This window comes from Nyctereutes procyonoides, unplaced genomic scaffold, assembly GCF_905146905.1.
Source record: "Nyctereutes procyonoides isolate TBG_1078 unplaced genomic scaffold, NYPRO_anot_genome, whole genome shotgun sequence".
NCBI lineage: Eukaryota > Metazoa > Chordata > Mammalia > Carnivora > Canidae > Nyctereutes > Nyctereutes procyonoides.
Window position 1 is genome coordinate 7782755 of NW_026575042.1, and position 15702 is coordinate 7798456.

At 44.6% G+C, this 15702-nt stretch overlaps 1 protein-coding gene across 1 annotated transcript in view; it reads left to right on the top strand.

Moving 5' to 3' along the window:
* The window catches only part of ITGA9 (integrin subunit alpha 9), a 335241-nt gene that overhangs the window by 155845 nt on the left and 163694 nt on the right, over positions 1 to 15702 (top strand). Inside the window, exon 16 of the mRNA XM_055321450.1 lies at positions 15450 to 15599. Within this exon, the coding sequence (XP_055177425.1) occupies positions 15450 to 15599 (150 nt within the window). The remainder of the gene's footprint in view (positions 1 to 15449; positions 15600 to 15702) is intronic.

The window sequence follows — 15702 nt, forward strand, 5'->3', positions numbered from 1 at the left end:
CAATGAAGTTTCAGGTCAGTGTTAGTAAGATGTCTTGTGTATTGCACATTAATTGTAGGAGTAGGATCAGTCCCCTGAGTAAAGCTGGCTTTCTTAGGAGGGGTGATCTCAGATTCACCAATGCCGCTTGTTTTGGATGAGTGTACATTTCTGTATGCATACACCTCAGCAAATGTTTATTGAGTGTCTGCTCTGTCCCATGCATGGGGACATACTGAGATGAATGCAATACGACCTCAGCTCCCAGAGCGTTTTAGTCTAGTTTGGGAGGTGAGAAATATGTCAACCAATAAATGCCATGTGTTGCCTTCGATATCATCTCAGGAGGACAAGAACAGTGGAGGCAGAAGTAAACCATCCCCTGGGTGAGTCAGGGAAAGATGAGCTTCAGGAAGAAGAGACTCAATAAGGAGTGCCTGTTGGGGGTAAGAAAGTTGACAGCAGAGGGGGGCTGTCCAGTGGATCTTGCAACATGGCAGCTGTTGGTGATCTTGACCAACCCAATGGAAACAGAGCAAGAAGAAGAATGAAATAGACCAAAGACTGCACAAGTTTTGATGAAATTCACTGGAATTTTAATGACCTTGTTTTATTACAGGTTTGAGGGGAGCTACTTTCTTCACTTGCTAAGCTGCAAATTAATCAGAGAAACTGTGCTGGTTCAGTTAACCCCCAAGCTGAGCAGATAGGCCCACTGTGGTCTGAGTAGCTTGGAAATGTTGTGGGGTCAGTATGTTGACTCTTTTCTTCATTTTAGTCACGGTTCAGGATTTTCACACACCACCAAGGTCTAGGGAAAGCTTCTCAGCTTTCTAGATACCCTCCCAGGGCTCATGAAGCAGCAGGCCTGCCCTGGGAAGGTCAGGATTCCTTTTGTAAAAGCAGTGAACACTACATGTAGCCCAGGGAACCTACTCTCTCTCCCCTACCCCTCCTAGGGCCTCACACAGGGAAACAGATGCTTTCATATAACTCTCAGCATCGAAGCAGATTTGCTCTACTCTTGCCTGAAATAAGTGTCCAGGATGGAATTCTTAAAACCCCAGGGGCCCTGGTATGATTTTGAGCCTAGGCCTTGAGCCTGTCATAAAATGTAATGGACAGTATATTTTTAACTGCTGAAACTGGGGAGTTCATATAACCTATGAAGACTGAAGCAACATCATGCTTCTTTCTGCAATTTTAGAAGCATATTTGGAAGCATTTCAGAAACCACAAGATGGTTCCTCTCTTTGTATCATTTACCATTTAGACCAAAGTTCTTGACCGTTTTTGTACATGGGCTGCTTTGGCTGTTGGGAGAAGTCTTTAAAAACAATGTTTTTGAGTGCATACAGTAAAATACATAGAACTTTGTAAAATATGTAGATTTATATATTGAAATTCAGCTATCAGTGTTAAAAAGAAAACCCACATTTATAATATTACTTTTTATTGATACATTAAATAATGAGATCTGGCAATTTTGAAGTATTGATGAGCATGAACAATATTTCAAGGACTCTACAACTGTAATATAATGTGAAAATATCTCAGATTTCTACTGATGACAGAGTCGTAAGTCTTTCTAATACTTTAGTGGTTTGCTGTCTACATTTATAATGAAAGGAAATGCCAAATTTCAGTGAGAGGCTAATAAAAATGAAGATGTAACGTTTTTCTCTCCATCCAAGTTCACAGACCCCTGAATTCTCTTCTAGGTTGAGAACCTGTGGCTTAAGATGTAATTTTGGTTGCAGGTAGAAAAACAGTTCTACAGTTTGCATGGCATACATCATAACTCTTCAGGGATGAGGAACTCATTATTAATTTTGTGAATGCTCCAAGCCCCAGTTCCTTTATTAACTTTATCCTTTTCTTGCCACTCTGCCCTTTGTAAAACTCGGAGCTGAGTGCACTAGAGACAGTGGTGCTTTGTGAGCAGCTGGAAGGAAGGAAGGATGGAAGGAAGGAAGGAAGGAAGGAAGGAAGGAAGGAAGGAAGGAAAGAAAGAAAGAAAGAAAGAAAGGGAAGAAAGAAAAGAAAAAAGAGTTTGCCTTGAGGAAGCCTGGGGCTGATCTGTATCTTTAACCCACCCCAAGCGCCAAGACTCTTTCACAGAGTGCTAGTTCTGTTCTTTTTGAGAATAAATAAAAGAAAAAAAAAGAATAAACAAAAGAAGGGCATGGTGAAACTCTGACTTGAAAGTACAGGAGCACAATAATCAATATGGTAGCCTGTGTAGAACCCCAGACTCATGCACTGTCCTCTTGGGATCCGCTTGTGTTTTGGTCAGACATGAGCTCAGGTCTCCATCCTGCTTCAACTACCTTCTCTCATCTCTTTAAGGATATTGCAGCCAACAGATTCTTTTTCTTTTTTAAAAAGCCAACAGATTCTTTTTCTTTTTTTTTTCTTTATTCATGAGAGACAGAGAGAGAGAGAGAGGCAGAGACATAGGCAGAGGGAGAAGCAAGCTCCCTGCGGGGGGCCCAGTGCAGGCCTCAATCCCAGGATTCCAAGATCATGACCTGAACTGGAGGCAGAAGCTCAACCACTGAGCCACCCAGGTGCCTCTCAGCCAACAGATTCAACTTGGGATTTATTATGTGGTATCTCATATCTGCTTCCCCAGGAGCAGAATCTGGGGACTTCTGCCTCAGATTGACAGTGGGGCGGCCTCTCAGAAGTGGGGGAGGCAGAACAGGGCAGGGAAAAGTTGGGTTAAGGATGTGTTCTCTAGAGAAGTCGAGCCTCAGCCTGGTCCCATGAAGAAGCCCTAGAGTATGAATACATCCATACAGAGGCAGAGCTCATCCATACAGAGGCCAGTGGATGGGCTGTCTGACCTCTGTATCAGCCAGCTGGGGAAGTGGGGCACATTTTAGTTTTCTAGGATACATAAAAAGGTACAGATTTAGCAGCTTAAAACAACACCCAACTATCATCTCAGTTTCTGTGGGTCAGGAGCCTGAGTGCCCCCAATCTGGGTCCCCTTGTCTAGGGCCTCAAAACTACAATCCAGCTGGTCAGCCAGAGATTGATTTCTGCCCCTTGTACCACCCTGACCTCACAGTGTGGTAGTGGCAGTAGAGATAGGCACGAGGGTTAGTAATTACATCATAGACCCATGGTGGTCATGCAGGCTGGAGTGCGAACAAGAAGAATTTGCCACCTGCAGACCAGCATCCCCTGGGAGCTCGCAGAGCTGGATTGGGTCACTTTCGAGACTATTCCCAGCTCTCAGAATGCTGCCTCATGGACCATATTTCCCTCTTGGTAAGAGACTGGGAGCCACAGGATCCACAGAGCTGTGTGAGGCATTCCTCCTCACTGCAGTTCCAAGACTTCTCTAGCCAGAGCCCCCTCCACTTCTCTGACTCTATTGCATTCACATTTCACAGAATCTAGGGGTGCTGGCACTATGACCTCGGTGGGTCTATTCACTCCTCAGCCCTCGGTGTTTTCATCTCTTTCATGAAGGGGGCATAGGAATTCCCCTTGGGTATGCCAAGGGGTTGAGAGTAGATGTTGAACAAGACAGTACTTTCCCTATGTCCAAGTCCACATTTTAAGTAGTGTGTGTATATGTAGAAGTATGTCTGCTACCACAACTTTTTGTAACACTCAGTTATGATGTGAGGTCAGGTTCCTGGATGCAGAGCTTGACTCACTTGCATAGGATTTATTGAGGGGGTGTTCTCAGGAAAGGGCAGTGAGGAAAGTAGGAGGGGGAGGGAGGGGTCCCAGCTGGAGACCAGCCTCAGCCTGATCCTGTGAGGGAGCTCTGGGACATGAAGTACACCACAAAGTTGTCCTACGTTTCAGCAAGGAGTATCCCCTTTTATACCCTCATGGCAGTCAGTCATCACCAGTGAGGAGAGAGGGGGACATAAAACCTATTTTATAACATGGCTCCCATCTAACCAAGAATGTTTCTCTATAAGAGGTAGCTGTGAGCTTGTGATAGCTGGCATGCAGCTGGGGGATGGGTGCATTAGCCCCATAAAGGTCCTGTCCTCCTCCCTTTCCTTTCTCAGTCAGTCCTTTAGATCACCTCTGTGGTTCTTATCCTAAGGCTGGCTTACAAAACTCATGACAGTCCCCGTTGCCCACAGAATTGAATGAAAGAAAAAAGAATTGAATGAAGGCCTTCATCTGTTTTCAAGGTCCTGCAACCTGGTTCTAGGCTACTTTCTCTCACTGTCTGCAGCCCCTCCCTGCTCCTCACCCTGTGATCTTGCCCCACAGCCCCTTTTCAGGCAGTACCAATGGTGACGGTGATGATGGTGATGATGATAACACAGGTGCCCCTGGCTGTTACTCAGTCCCAGGAGCTCTCCATGGTGCTTGACGTGTATGGTCTCCAGTCTTCACAATAGCCATGAAGGGTTGATTGTGTCAACCCATCTTACAACTGTTCAGGTTCAGTGTGATGAAGTAACCAATGTCACACAGTCTGTAAGGGATGGAGCTGCGACTCCCTTGGACCCAGAACTTATGTCAAAGTCCTTGCTTCCCACCCTGTCAGTTGCCTCTGTTCCTCAGTCATACAGTGGTCTATTAGACCTCCAGATTGTCTCCACTGACTGATACAATAGCCCTTATACCTGTTCCCCTATCAGGCTGCTGAATTTCCAGTTCTTCCTCCGGAGTCACCACCTCTCCACGGAATCTTGATACCCCTACCCACATTCCATTCAGGATCCAAAGTGATTCCCTCTCCCTGGGTTCTCACAGTTCTGGAGTGGGTACCTTCCCCTCTGCATCTTGACTTTTTGCTCACTACCCTCCGCCCCCTGCCTGCATCCTCTCTGCTTCCCCATGCCTAATATGGTGCCTGGCGCAGGCACACAGCAACCAAGTGTTGGCTGAAGGCAACCCTGATGAAGGTCTTTGGGAGGGCCAACCATAATGTCTGTCCACTCACCTTTCTACCTCCCTCCCACACACACCTGTCATCCCTAGCACTGAAGGATCCCTGAGAGCCATGTCCTGCCTACTGCTGCCACATGCTACCTTGTTGGACAAGGGCATGCTTGGTCTTGTCTGAGAGACTATGACCTCAAGGTAGAGCTGACATCTGATTCCCACAGCAACACTTACCAGCCATGAGTTAACTCACCCCCAGAACTGGTACTATATTTCCTCCCTTCCTACATTTCAACAATGTAATGACAGCTTTTCAGGCAGAAGTTGAGGAGGGGAAACATTCTCCTGATAAATGTATTATTCAGTGCTAAGATGCATCCCAGCTTCAGAAACTTTAAATGGGAGGTAAGGAGAAATCCTTAAAATTAAGGAAAGACAGGAGTAGAAGACAAAATAATCAAGTGCCAGATTGGGTAATGAGGACCCTGGGGTTCTAGTTGCAGGGTGGGCCATGACTGGAGGGCTGGTATCCTCAAAGAAAGTTTCATAGAAGGAGCAGCTTCGAGCTGAGTCTCAAAGGGTAAAGTCCCATCTTGTGGGAAGAAGAGCATTCCAGGCATGGGAACAGCATGAGCGGGAGCAAAGGTCAGAGGTGGGACCTGAGCAGATGCTCAATTGTATCCCTGTCCTCACAAGATGCAGGGAGAGGAGATTGATATCTCAGGGTTTTCAACTGCCTGCTGAGCCAAGTAGGTCCCCGCCCCTCATCCCCATGTCTCCTTCACTTAACAGCCAGAGACTGCTGAGTTTCAGCACAAAGGCCACTTTTAACTCTGGCGGTCCTAGAGCATCTGCCCTGACATGAGGACTGAAGGCTGACACACCATGCAGATACAGAACTGATGGCTGAGATGATGTGGGAAAAGGGTGGTGGAGAGGAAAAGCTACCTATGCCAACTCTGCTCATTTTTCTTTCTTGGGTTATGTTTTTAGCATTTTCTTTTGTGTTAGTTTCTTATTCAACTACAAGTATTTTTCTAAGCCACTGTGGGGGCTTGGGGATAGGAGATGAGAAGAGAGAATGAAGAGAAGAAGGGCAGCGCAGTAGATTAGAAGTCAAAATTTGGTTCTCCCTAGGGGACATGCTGACTGGATAATCTCCATGCTGGGCCAATTTTGTCTGGTGTCTTTTAGCCAACAAATGATGTGTGTAATTATCTGTGATGTAATTAACATGTCTCTTTGCAAAGAGTGTTACACAAAGATGTGACATGTTCTTAGAAGATTGTTTCTAAACAATCAAAAGTCCTAAGCCCCCATCGGCATATTTTGGAATGGATGCATGCAGAGAAAAAGAAACAAAACAAAAATCAGAAAACCTATCAACATACATAACAGCTAAATAAACAACACTCTCCCCCACCATGCCTCTCTCTCTCTCTCTCTCTCTCTCTCTCTCTCTCACACACACACACACACAGACACACACACACACACACACACACACATACAGAAACTCTGAAACACAACAGCAAACCATTTTCCGGATATCTAGCTAGAGGTTGTTTTATCTTTAAAGGGGAAAAAGCTTCAGTGGGTTTGTGATTTTCATGCATAATGTATGCAAATATGTCAGCTGAAGAGTCATTGATGGCTTCCTGAGCATGGATGCTAGCCAGAAAATAATACATACCAGACTAATGATGATACCTATTTCCATAAGATATTATGTATAAAGGAATCTGTTGTCATAATTAAAATTTCTAATCTCATTGAGAAACTTTCAGAAACAAGACGTTCTGAGTTGCTCACCACTTATTTCCGCCTCTCATGACAGCATTACTGGAGTTCTTTGAATTCAGCTGAGCCTCAGAGCCCTGTCTAGTCAGTGTTTATAACTGAACTCATCCAAAGATAAAGCTTTCTCTCTTCTCAGGGTAATTCTCATCTCGTAAGACTCTTATAAGTCAGTTGTGCTTTCGGAAGATTTTGCTTAAAATTATTTCCAGTAATTTTTCCCTCTGCTTTAATTTAAATTTTCATTTATTTTTTTAAATTTATAGGACTCTAAATGAAATCACACTTGGCCTAGTTTATTCTCTCATAAAATGAGAAATCGTTTCTTTCTACATGTGGAGTTCATAATAAGAATCCATTTTGTAATAGGGCAGGTCGTTTTTTTTTTTTTTTACAGACATTCAAAGTTGCCATTTAAAAATTATGATAAAAGTAATAGGCACTATTTATTGCTCACCTACATGGTGCTAGTCATGGTGCTTGATTTTTTGTATATTTATCAAGAGTATTATATCATTAGAAATATATTTTCCCTTTCACTTGCGGCCTCTTATGTGTCTGAACATTCCATATTTTTTCATCTCCATGCTCGAATCCAGATATTTTCTGTTGCCTTACCCTCTGGATCACTGGTCTTCTGCTGTGTCCAGTGTGCTCTTCAGTAGACCTTCTCTGGTCTTGACCACTCTCTTCTGCTGGGTTTCTGCATCTCATAGCCCTAGAGTGCTAATGGAATCAGCAAGTGCCTGGGAGGAAATATGATGTTGAATATCAGCCTCCAGATGCTTCTCTTCTCTTTGGGATCCTAGTTCTCAAGTCCAGGCCACCTTAATAGCCCTTAGCTCTGTTTTATCTTCACAGACTCATAAAAAACTGGGCCTCTGAGCCACCACTTCACATTCAGTTTCTTTGCTTCCCATTTTTGCTGCTTCCAAATCCACACCTGGCTGCCACATATTGGGGTCCGCTCATTGTCCTTTCCTTCCCCTTGAGACCCTAGACTCTGAAGTCCAGCCTCTCTGTAGTTTTCTAATACCTTTAAACAGGTGTGTGTGTGTGTGTGTGTGTGTGTGTGTGTGTGTGTGTGGTGGGGGGGAGGGGCAGTGTCCAGCCCTGCTCTTATCTGTGTTGAGGGTGGCTCTACAGTGTACTGTGTTATTACGAGAAATGTAAAAGCCTCACCTTGCTTTTCAAAGAATTTTCAAGCTTCTGACTATTTTGAACTGCCTGAACCATTGAACTGCCATTGTAATCCTTCTGATTAGATAGATAAAGGAAAAAGCATTCCACTTTCATTCCACTTTCAGGGTTTCTCTATTCGTGGGCATGCCTGCAGGACAGTCATGGACAGAAGTAGAGCCCATTGTAGGGAGAAATAGGCAGAAAGGATCTGGGGAAGGGACAAAAAAAATCTCCTGTTTGGAAAAAGAAAAAAATACCAAGGCCTCTTTAAAAAAACACTTAGAGGGTTTTTCCGAAACCAATTATCTGGCTTAATGCTAGAGGCTTATTTGCTGACCTTCTAGGTTATTTGCACATTTAAAGTGAGGTCAGCCCTTCCTGTTTTCATTTAGTTGACCCCTGCAGCTGCTAGTTAGCTCAGAAAGATGAAAACTGTTTCTTGGGAGAAAAGCAGCTGAGAAATAGGTTTCTAATTCACAAGGCAAGTCTGGGTGCACAGGTGCTCAGGAACTGCTTGCTTTGGGTCTTGGAGCAAAGGCTGGACTTGAATCACTTGGGGGTAAGGGTTTCCCCCACTAGTAACTCATGCCCTCTTTCGGGCAGGTATGTGGGTTCCTGTGATTTGATACTAATTATACTCACCGGTGAAATTCTGTGATTCCACAAATAAAGGAGACAAAGACTTTGGACCCCCAGACAACTAGACACCCCAGGATAATGGGGCAGAGCAACCTCTTCTCCAGTAGCAACCCTGGTGGTAGGTGGCACCTGCTTCCATGGCCTTCCCCTGCAGGATTTTCCATCTGAGTTACTTCTATTTCATTTTTAGAGAGAGGTAATCAGTTAGAAGGAAAAGCCTTGAAGGACTTTCCATAAGGAATGGGAGTCCATAGGAAGGCATGTTGTTCTGTGGCCCTCACTCCCTCTTGCTAACAGACCTTGCAAGGCCCCATAGCCCTCTCTAGGGGCCCCAAGATAATGTCTTTGCATGCGAAGTGAGCCAAGGAAGGATGAAAGGTTGTCGTCCAAAGGAGGGCAAAGCCCATCCCAGGGAAGATGGTTGAATGGGCTCGTGGTATAAGCAGAGGACCCATGGTGGGTCTGTATGAACCCTACCAGGGAAGGCTGACCCTGGACACTGGGGCAGAGAAATGGTTTCGTAGATGAGAAAAGGAGGTGCTGAGTTTTAGGGCCAAATTGATCTAGTCAGGGAGATTCCTTACAGAGTTAGTCTGGAGACAGGAAGGGGATTTCTGCGGTGTAACAAAGCTCAGTATGTCTACACCCAAGCTCTCTGCACATCTGTCCTTCTGGTACCACTATGTTGAGTGGCATGTGTCCATACACTCACTCATGCAAGCTGAATGCTAGGGCATCCTCCATAACTCTTGATGGAAGAGAGGTCATCCTCATAGCCAGTCCCCAGGTCCTACCACCTTTTCCTCCGGAGTTACCCTCCTGTCCCTCCCCTTTGCTCCATCACCACTGCTGTGTCCTGGCAAAGGCCTTCACAATCTTCCCTCTGAAGCCCTGTGGCGGCCTCCTCCTATCCTGCTTGTCCCCAGGCCTATCCCCATCAGTCTACTTCCATTCTACAACTAGAGGGATCTTTCTAGAATACAGCTTCCTCCAGCCTCTTACTGGCCTCCCTGCCTCCCATCTTACCTATCAGTGTAAGAAACCAGAGGGATTCTTCTCTAACATAGCCTCTATCATCACTTTACCCTCTTTTTTTTTAATAAATTAATTTTTATTGGTGTTCAATTTACCAACATACAGAATAACACCCAGTGCTCATCCCGTCAAGTGTCCCCCTCCGTGCCCGTCACCCATTCACCCCCACCCCCCGCCCTCCTCCCCTTCCACCACCCCTAGTTTGTTTCCCAGAGTTAGGAGTCTTCATGTTCTGTCTCCCTTTCTGATATTTCCCACACATTTCTTCTCCCTTCCCTTATATTCCCTTTCACTATTATTCGTATTCCCCAAGTGAATGAGACCATATAATGTTTGTCCTTCTCCGATTGACTTACTTCACTCAGCATAATACCCTCCAGTTCCATCCACGTTGAAGCAAATGGTGGGTATGTGTCGTTTCTAATGGCTGAGGAATATTCCATTGTATACATAAACCACAGCTTCTTTATCCAATCATCTTTCGATGGACACTGAGGCTCCTTCCACAGTTTGGCTATTGTGGACATTGCTGCTAGAAACATCGGGGTGCAGGTGTCCCGGCGTTTCATTGCATCTGTATCTTTGGGGTAAATCCCCAACAGTGCAATTGCTGGGTCATAGGGCAGGTCTATTTTTAACTCTTTGAGGGACCTCCACACAGTTTCCCAGAGTGGCTCCACCAGTTCACATTCCCACCAACAGTGTAAGAGGGTTCCCTTTTCTCCGCATCCTCTCCAACATTTGTTGTTTCCTGCCTTGTTAATTTTCCCCATTCTCACTGGTATCACTTTACCCTCTTGCAATTGGTCCCAGCTTACAGGATGAAGTCAGCACAACCTGTGAGAATTCTGAGATCCGTTCTCTGCTGCAGCCTCTTCTCTCCCTACTCCTCCCCGTGAGCCCTACTTCCCCACTTTGGGAATCACATGCAATCCATTGGACACCCCATGTCCTCTCCATCCTGCTGGGCCAGCCTGCTTCCTGCCTGTTCTCTGGCCGATGTCCTTCTGTCTTATAGCTGAACCCGGGGCATCTCCTCTGGGAGGCCTTCCAGAGGGATATCTCACAATGTCTAGGCCCAACATGGTAAAATGGATTTTGTCTGCTATTCCCCAAACCTCTTCCTCCTACATTCCCTCCTTGTCACCAAGCACTGGGCTCTGGCTCAGCTCTCCCTCCCACACCTAGTCCTGCTGATTCTACCTGTGTAAAATGCCTCAATCCTTCTCCCATCTCTGCCCCACACTGTCCTTCACCATCTATCCCAGGCTATGCCCCACTCCTGCCCCCAGAAACCTGCCCTCCTGCTACACTGAGCCATTTTCAGTTTCCTGAAGAAATAAGTTTTCATTCCTCTCCATAAGCCCTCCACCTGGTAAGTCTCTCCCTGTGCACTCTTTTTGGACTGGATAACTCCCACTTGTCTTTCAGGCCTCTACTTGATGTTACCTCATCCAAGAAGCCTTCTTGGACTTCTCCAGGCACATGGGGCTGGCTTCTTTGGGGTTCCCAAGCTCCTTGTGCTATCTCTGCCACAGACAAGGCCTTCCAAGCCTCTGTCCAAATCAGATGTCCCTCATTTGAATTCCCTGAAGCCTCTTCTGTTCTGTGCATGTTGCACTGGATTGTCACTGCTTACCTGTTTCCCCCAGGGTCTTTCTTCTCTGTTTCTTTTAGAGCCTGCACATGGCCTGGCACAAAGTTAAACACCCAGTAAGTTTCAAATTGAGCATATGGTAAGTTTCCTGTTGAACCTCAGTCACTACCAAGTCTGCCACCAGCCTGGGCAGCGTTTTCCATGGGGCTCCTTCCACTTTCAGAATCAAGAGACTCCTGGTAGATTTTTAGTGCGAAAAGGTAGATTCTTGCCTTTTGGTCTGTTGAATAAGTGCTCTACTATAGAAGCTTCAGTTTGCAATGGTGATTTTTTTTTTAAGCAGTGAAATTTCAGTAATGACAGCCTTTGCCAACACGGTAAGCCTCCTCTATCCTAAGGAGTTCCTCCACTAATTGCAGTGCTGATCTGAGGGAGGCTTGCAGAAATGAAAAGGAAACCAGTAAACGTTGCTGCCACTTTTCCTTCACAGCTCAGATAAAATAAACAGAGTGTGGGAGGGGGGATGTCCTCTTGGGGGTGTTGGCGCCTTTCAAAATGCTGCCCCTGAGAATTTCAGTATACTGGGGCCTCTCAAATTTGTAGAGCAGCTGAGTGCCCAACATCACTTTGAAATATTCTTGGTTCACCCTGATATGCCAATGTCCCAGGTTTATGGAGCCCCACACCTACTGAGATTATTTGTAAGAATTGGAGCAATGTTGGCATATACACCCCTTGATGAGAAGAGCCTTGCATTATTGTTGGACTATTTGCATGATTTCCTAAAATATCTGGCAAAGAGTGCTGCATCTCTCTTTACTGCCAGTGATTACAAAGTGGCTTCAGCTGAGTACCACCGCAAAGCCCTGTGAGGGTCTAGTGACCACCCACTGTTATGTCTGGTATCTGTAAACACTCTTTTCATTCTTAGTCTTTTTCTTGTATAATTGATGATTGTTAATTATTGTTAATGTATAACAGGGCTTATGTTTCGGTTTGTTTTCTGTTGTTTTTAAACAGAAAATGAAAGGAGTACAAGCTCCTTTTCTCATTGCAAAGTTGCTACCAGTGTACGCAGTAATTAGATGAAGAAACATTCAGTAGAACATTTTATTGCCTAGTTGACAACATTGCTTAAATGCTGGTGGTTCTACCCTTTGACACTACACAATTTTCTAATATGTGTTAATGCTACATGACAAAATGCCCTGATTCCTAGTGCCAAAGGTTCAACTTAATGTATATACCTGAAAACCCATGCATTAGTGCTCTTTTTTTTTATGGTGCTTGAAGTAAAACAGCTCATCCTCTGCAAGCCCGTCTATGTTGTTCCTTAGGCATTCTATTTTTGCTCAAATTGTTGAAGGATGGTGATTTGTTTTATGGTTTTTGTATTTGAGTCTAATGCATGGTCTAACATGATAGAAGCAATGCATTATTGTGTAGCCACGGTTTTCTGGAGAAGTTGATATTTTAGGAATTGTATTTCAGATCTTAAATAAAATTTGTTTCTAAATTTCAAAAAAAAAAAAAAATGCTGCCCTTGCCCCTGCCCTCGCCCATGGCTCAGTGTGTTTTTGTTCCCTTCTGCCCAGAGCCACCAGGACATGTACTAAAGGCTGTTTTTTTCCAAACTTCTTCATTAAAATAGGTTCTTGCAATCAGTGCCACAGCACAGCATCTGCACGCCTATGTGTCTGACTTCATTACTCATTCCAAATAAGAGACCCCAGTAAGGCTTCCCTCCTTGGTGAGTCTGGCTTGATGGCCACATGTTTAGGAACAGTGCTCGCCCACAAACCCAGTTTCCTGGCTGTCAGTAACTCCTATTCCTACTTGTATGAGAAACAGCCCCCACTCCTGCCCCTTGTCCTCTTAAGTTAATAGGTGATGTTTGAGGGTGATGTCAGAACTGAAAGCAGTTGGGATAACCTTTAAATAGTTTTTTATGGACTTCAGGGAAAGGAGTTTTGCTTCTGGTTCTAAGAATGAGTCTGGTTCTGCCACTTATTATTAGCTTTGGGGTGAAATGCAATTTATGTGAGCTCCTGAACCTCTTGTTGCCTCATCTACAAAATGGGAGCAATAGTCTACCAGGTCAGGTGGAATGTGGATTAAGTAAAGTAACATCTTGGCCGAGTCTCTGGAATACATGCATTTGGTAGCTGGGAAGTGATAAGTCACTTCTCTCTCCCCCACTCCCAGATTCAGCCTTTCCCCCAAGAATAAAAACATAGTAACTGACCTACTTCAACACAAAGTATTTAAAGGAAAAGCCATAAGATAGGCAACCTTAAAACAATAACAACAACAAAACCACTGAGGCATTTATTTGTAAAACCATGAAGATTGCACTCTCATTGTTCTCTACACCCCCAACAGTCTTTAAATTCTGCTTAGCAAAGTCAGCAAGGCAGAGGAGATCTGTTTCCCAGGTATAGGTTTTACTCCCAGAGAGGACATAGGTATTAAAGAAGACCTGTCCCTCAAATCTGAAGGTCAAGAGAATTTTCTGGAAGCAGTTTATCCAAAAGGCTTCCGTATTACTCCACTGGAGAGGTCCTATATTTTAGTTATGCTGAATGATTGAATCTGTTCCCACCTGAATGCTTTCCTGAACACAAAGATGTATCATCCCCTGGCCACTCAGGCGCCCACCCGCAGAGCCGCCTGTGGTCCACAGTCAGCAGACAGGTGTGGCACGTCTGGCTCCCCGCCCCACACTGCCCTGGCTCCAGTGCCACCTCCTCTCCTGGGCTGCTGTGAGAGAGTCCTACTCTGTCCTCCACTGTGTCTAAGTGTCTGTTCCACAGACTACCCTACCCTTTTTCAGAGGCGGTTGCGCTAAAAACAGAATAAAAACCCTATTTAACTTTTTGAACCTGGCATTTCTCTACCCCCTCCAACTTGTTTGATCACAGACCCTTTTATTTATTCCCCTCCTGGACACTGAGGTTCCTAGGCCCCCATCTTAGAGAATGTTGCTCATTTGTGGATGGGCTGCCACCCATTCGCTTATTAAATCAGATTTGGGTATAAACGTTGGTCAGTAAGGGCATCCATAACTCGTCGTGTGCCATTTAGAAAGAGGTGCTGGGGTTCTGTGTATTGACTGAACCACTTCCAGGATACATGCTATGTGAAGAAAATAAACTGCAGCATGCCATGAACTGCGATTTGCCTGCATACACTTAGATTTTACCAACCAACAAAGATTATATTTTATTTCATTTTTCTAATTTATACATTTTTTTCATTATATACTACATACACAACTATTTGAACATATATAACTAAAAAATAACACCTCATTAATCTATCATAAATCCCAACCCCTTCAATCCCTCTCTATTATATCCTAAATCAATAAATCACATTATAAATAATCTAAATACTACATCTTTCATAACACATCATTAACCATCCCCATCCCTCATCTCTACTATTTCATATTAACAATTTCCCAACTCAAATCTAACAATTCCTCCAACCTATCATCATTCCAACCTATTCCACCCACCATACACATCCAACCCTCTCCCCCATTCTCATTTTTCCCCTATACCCCCTCTCATTTTCCAATATCTCCTTCCCCTATACCTTTAATCCCCCTATATCCATCCCCACCAAAACCTCAATATCCAATTTTCTATACAAATCCCCCAAAAAATCACAAAAATTAATCATTCTTTAACTCTACACAAACCCTTTACTAAATTTCATAATCAAACATTAATCAAACCATTCCCTACATTAAAATATTATTACCAATAATATATCCCAACAACCATCACACAAACATAATATCCACAACCCAACCAACTAATTTAACACAATCCACATTAACACCCTAGTCACAAATACCATAAATTCACCGTACAAACATGTAACTACAATAGTACCAACATTTACATTTGAATCATACATTCAAATAGCCCGTATTTATCTCTGTACAAAAGACCTGTGGTCATCCAAACACTATGAATGCAGAGAGTTAGCTTCCAGCGTGAGTGCAGATGCTCTCCTACCCGTCAGCTGGCTGAGAAGAATATTTGGAAGATGAGTAAGGTAATGTGTTCCATATGCTAAAGAGAAGATGATTGAGCATCACGCAAGGTAGAGTGGGGAAGCCCCCACTCATTACCAAGGTGACCTTAGACAAGACGTTCCCTGCGCTCCACCTCAGTTACCTCATCTGAAATATGAGAGCAATAAAATCTTACCTCACAAGGGTGGTTGTGAGGATCATATGAGGCAATCCATGTGGAAGGTCTTTATAAACTGTGAAATGCTCTGCACGTGTCGGCCAGTATTAGCAATTAATGTGACTGCTTGTTTATTGTTTCAGCGGAGAGTGCAGGACGTCATCAGCCCCATCGTGTTTGAAGCCGCCTACAGCCTGGGTGAGCATGTGACTGGGGAGGAGGAGAGAGAACTGCCAGCCCTGACACCAGTGCTCCGCTGGAAAAAGGGACAGAAGATTGCCCAACAGAATCAGGTCAGAACCTTGATGCTCACGACCGGGACCCAGGGTGACAGGTGCCTGTGGCAGAGGCTGCGGCCCTGCCTGGCGGAAGGGGGCACAGGCACCCCCCCACACC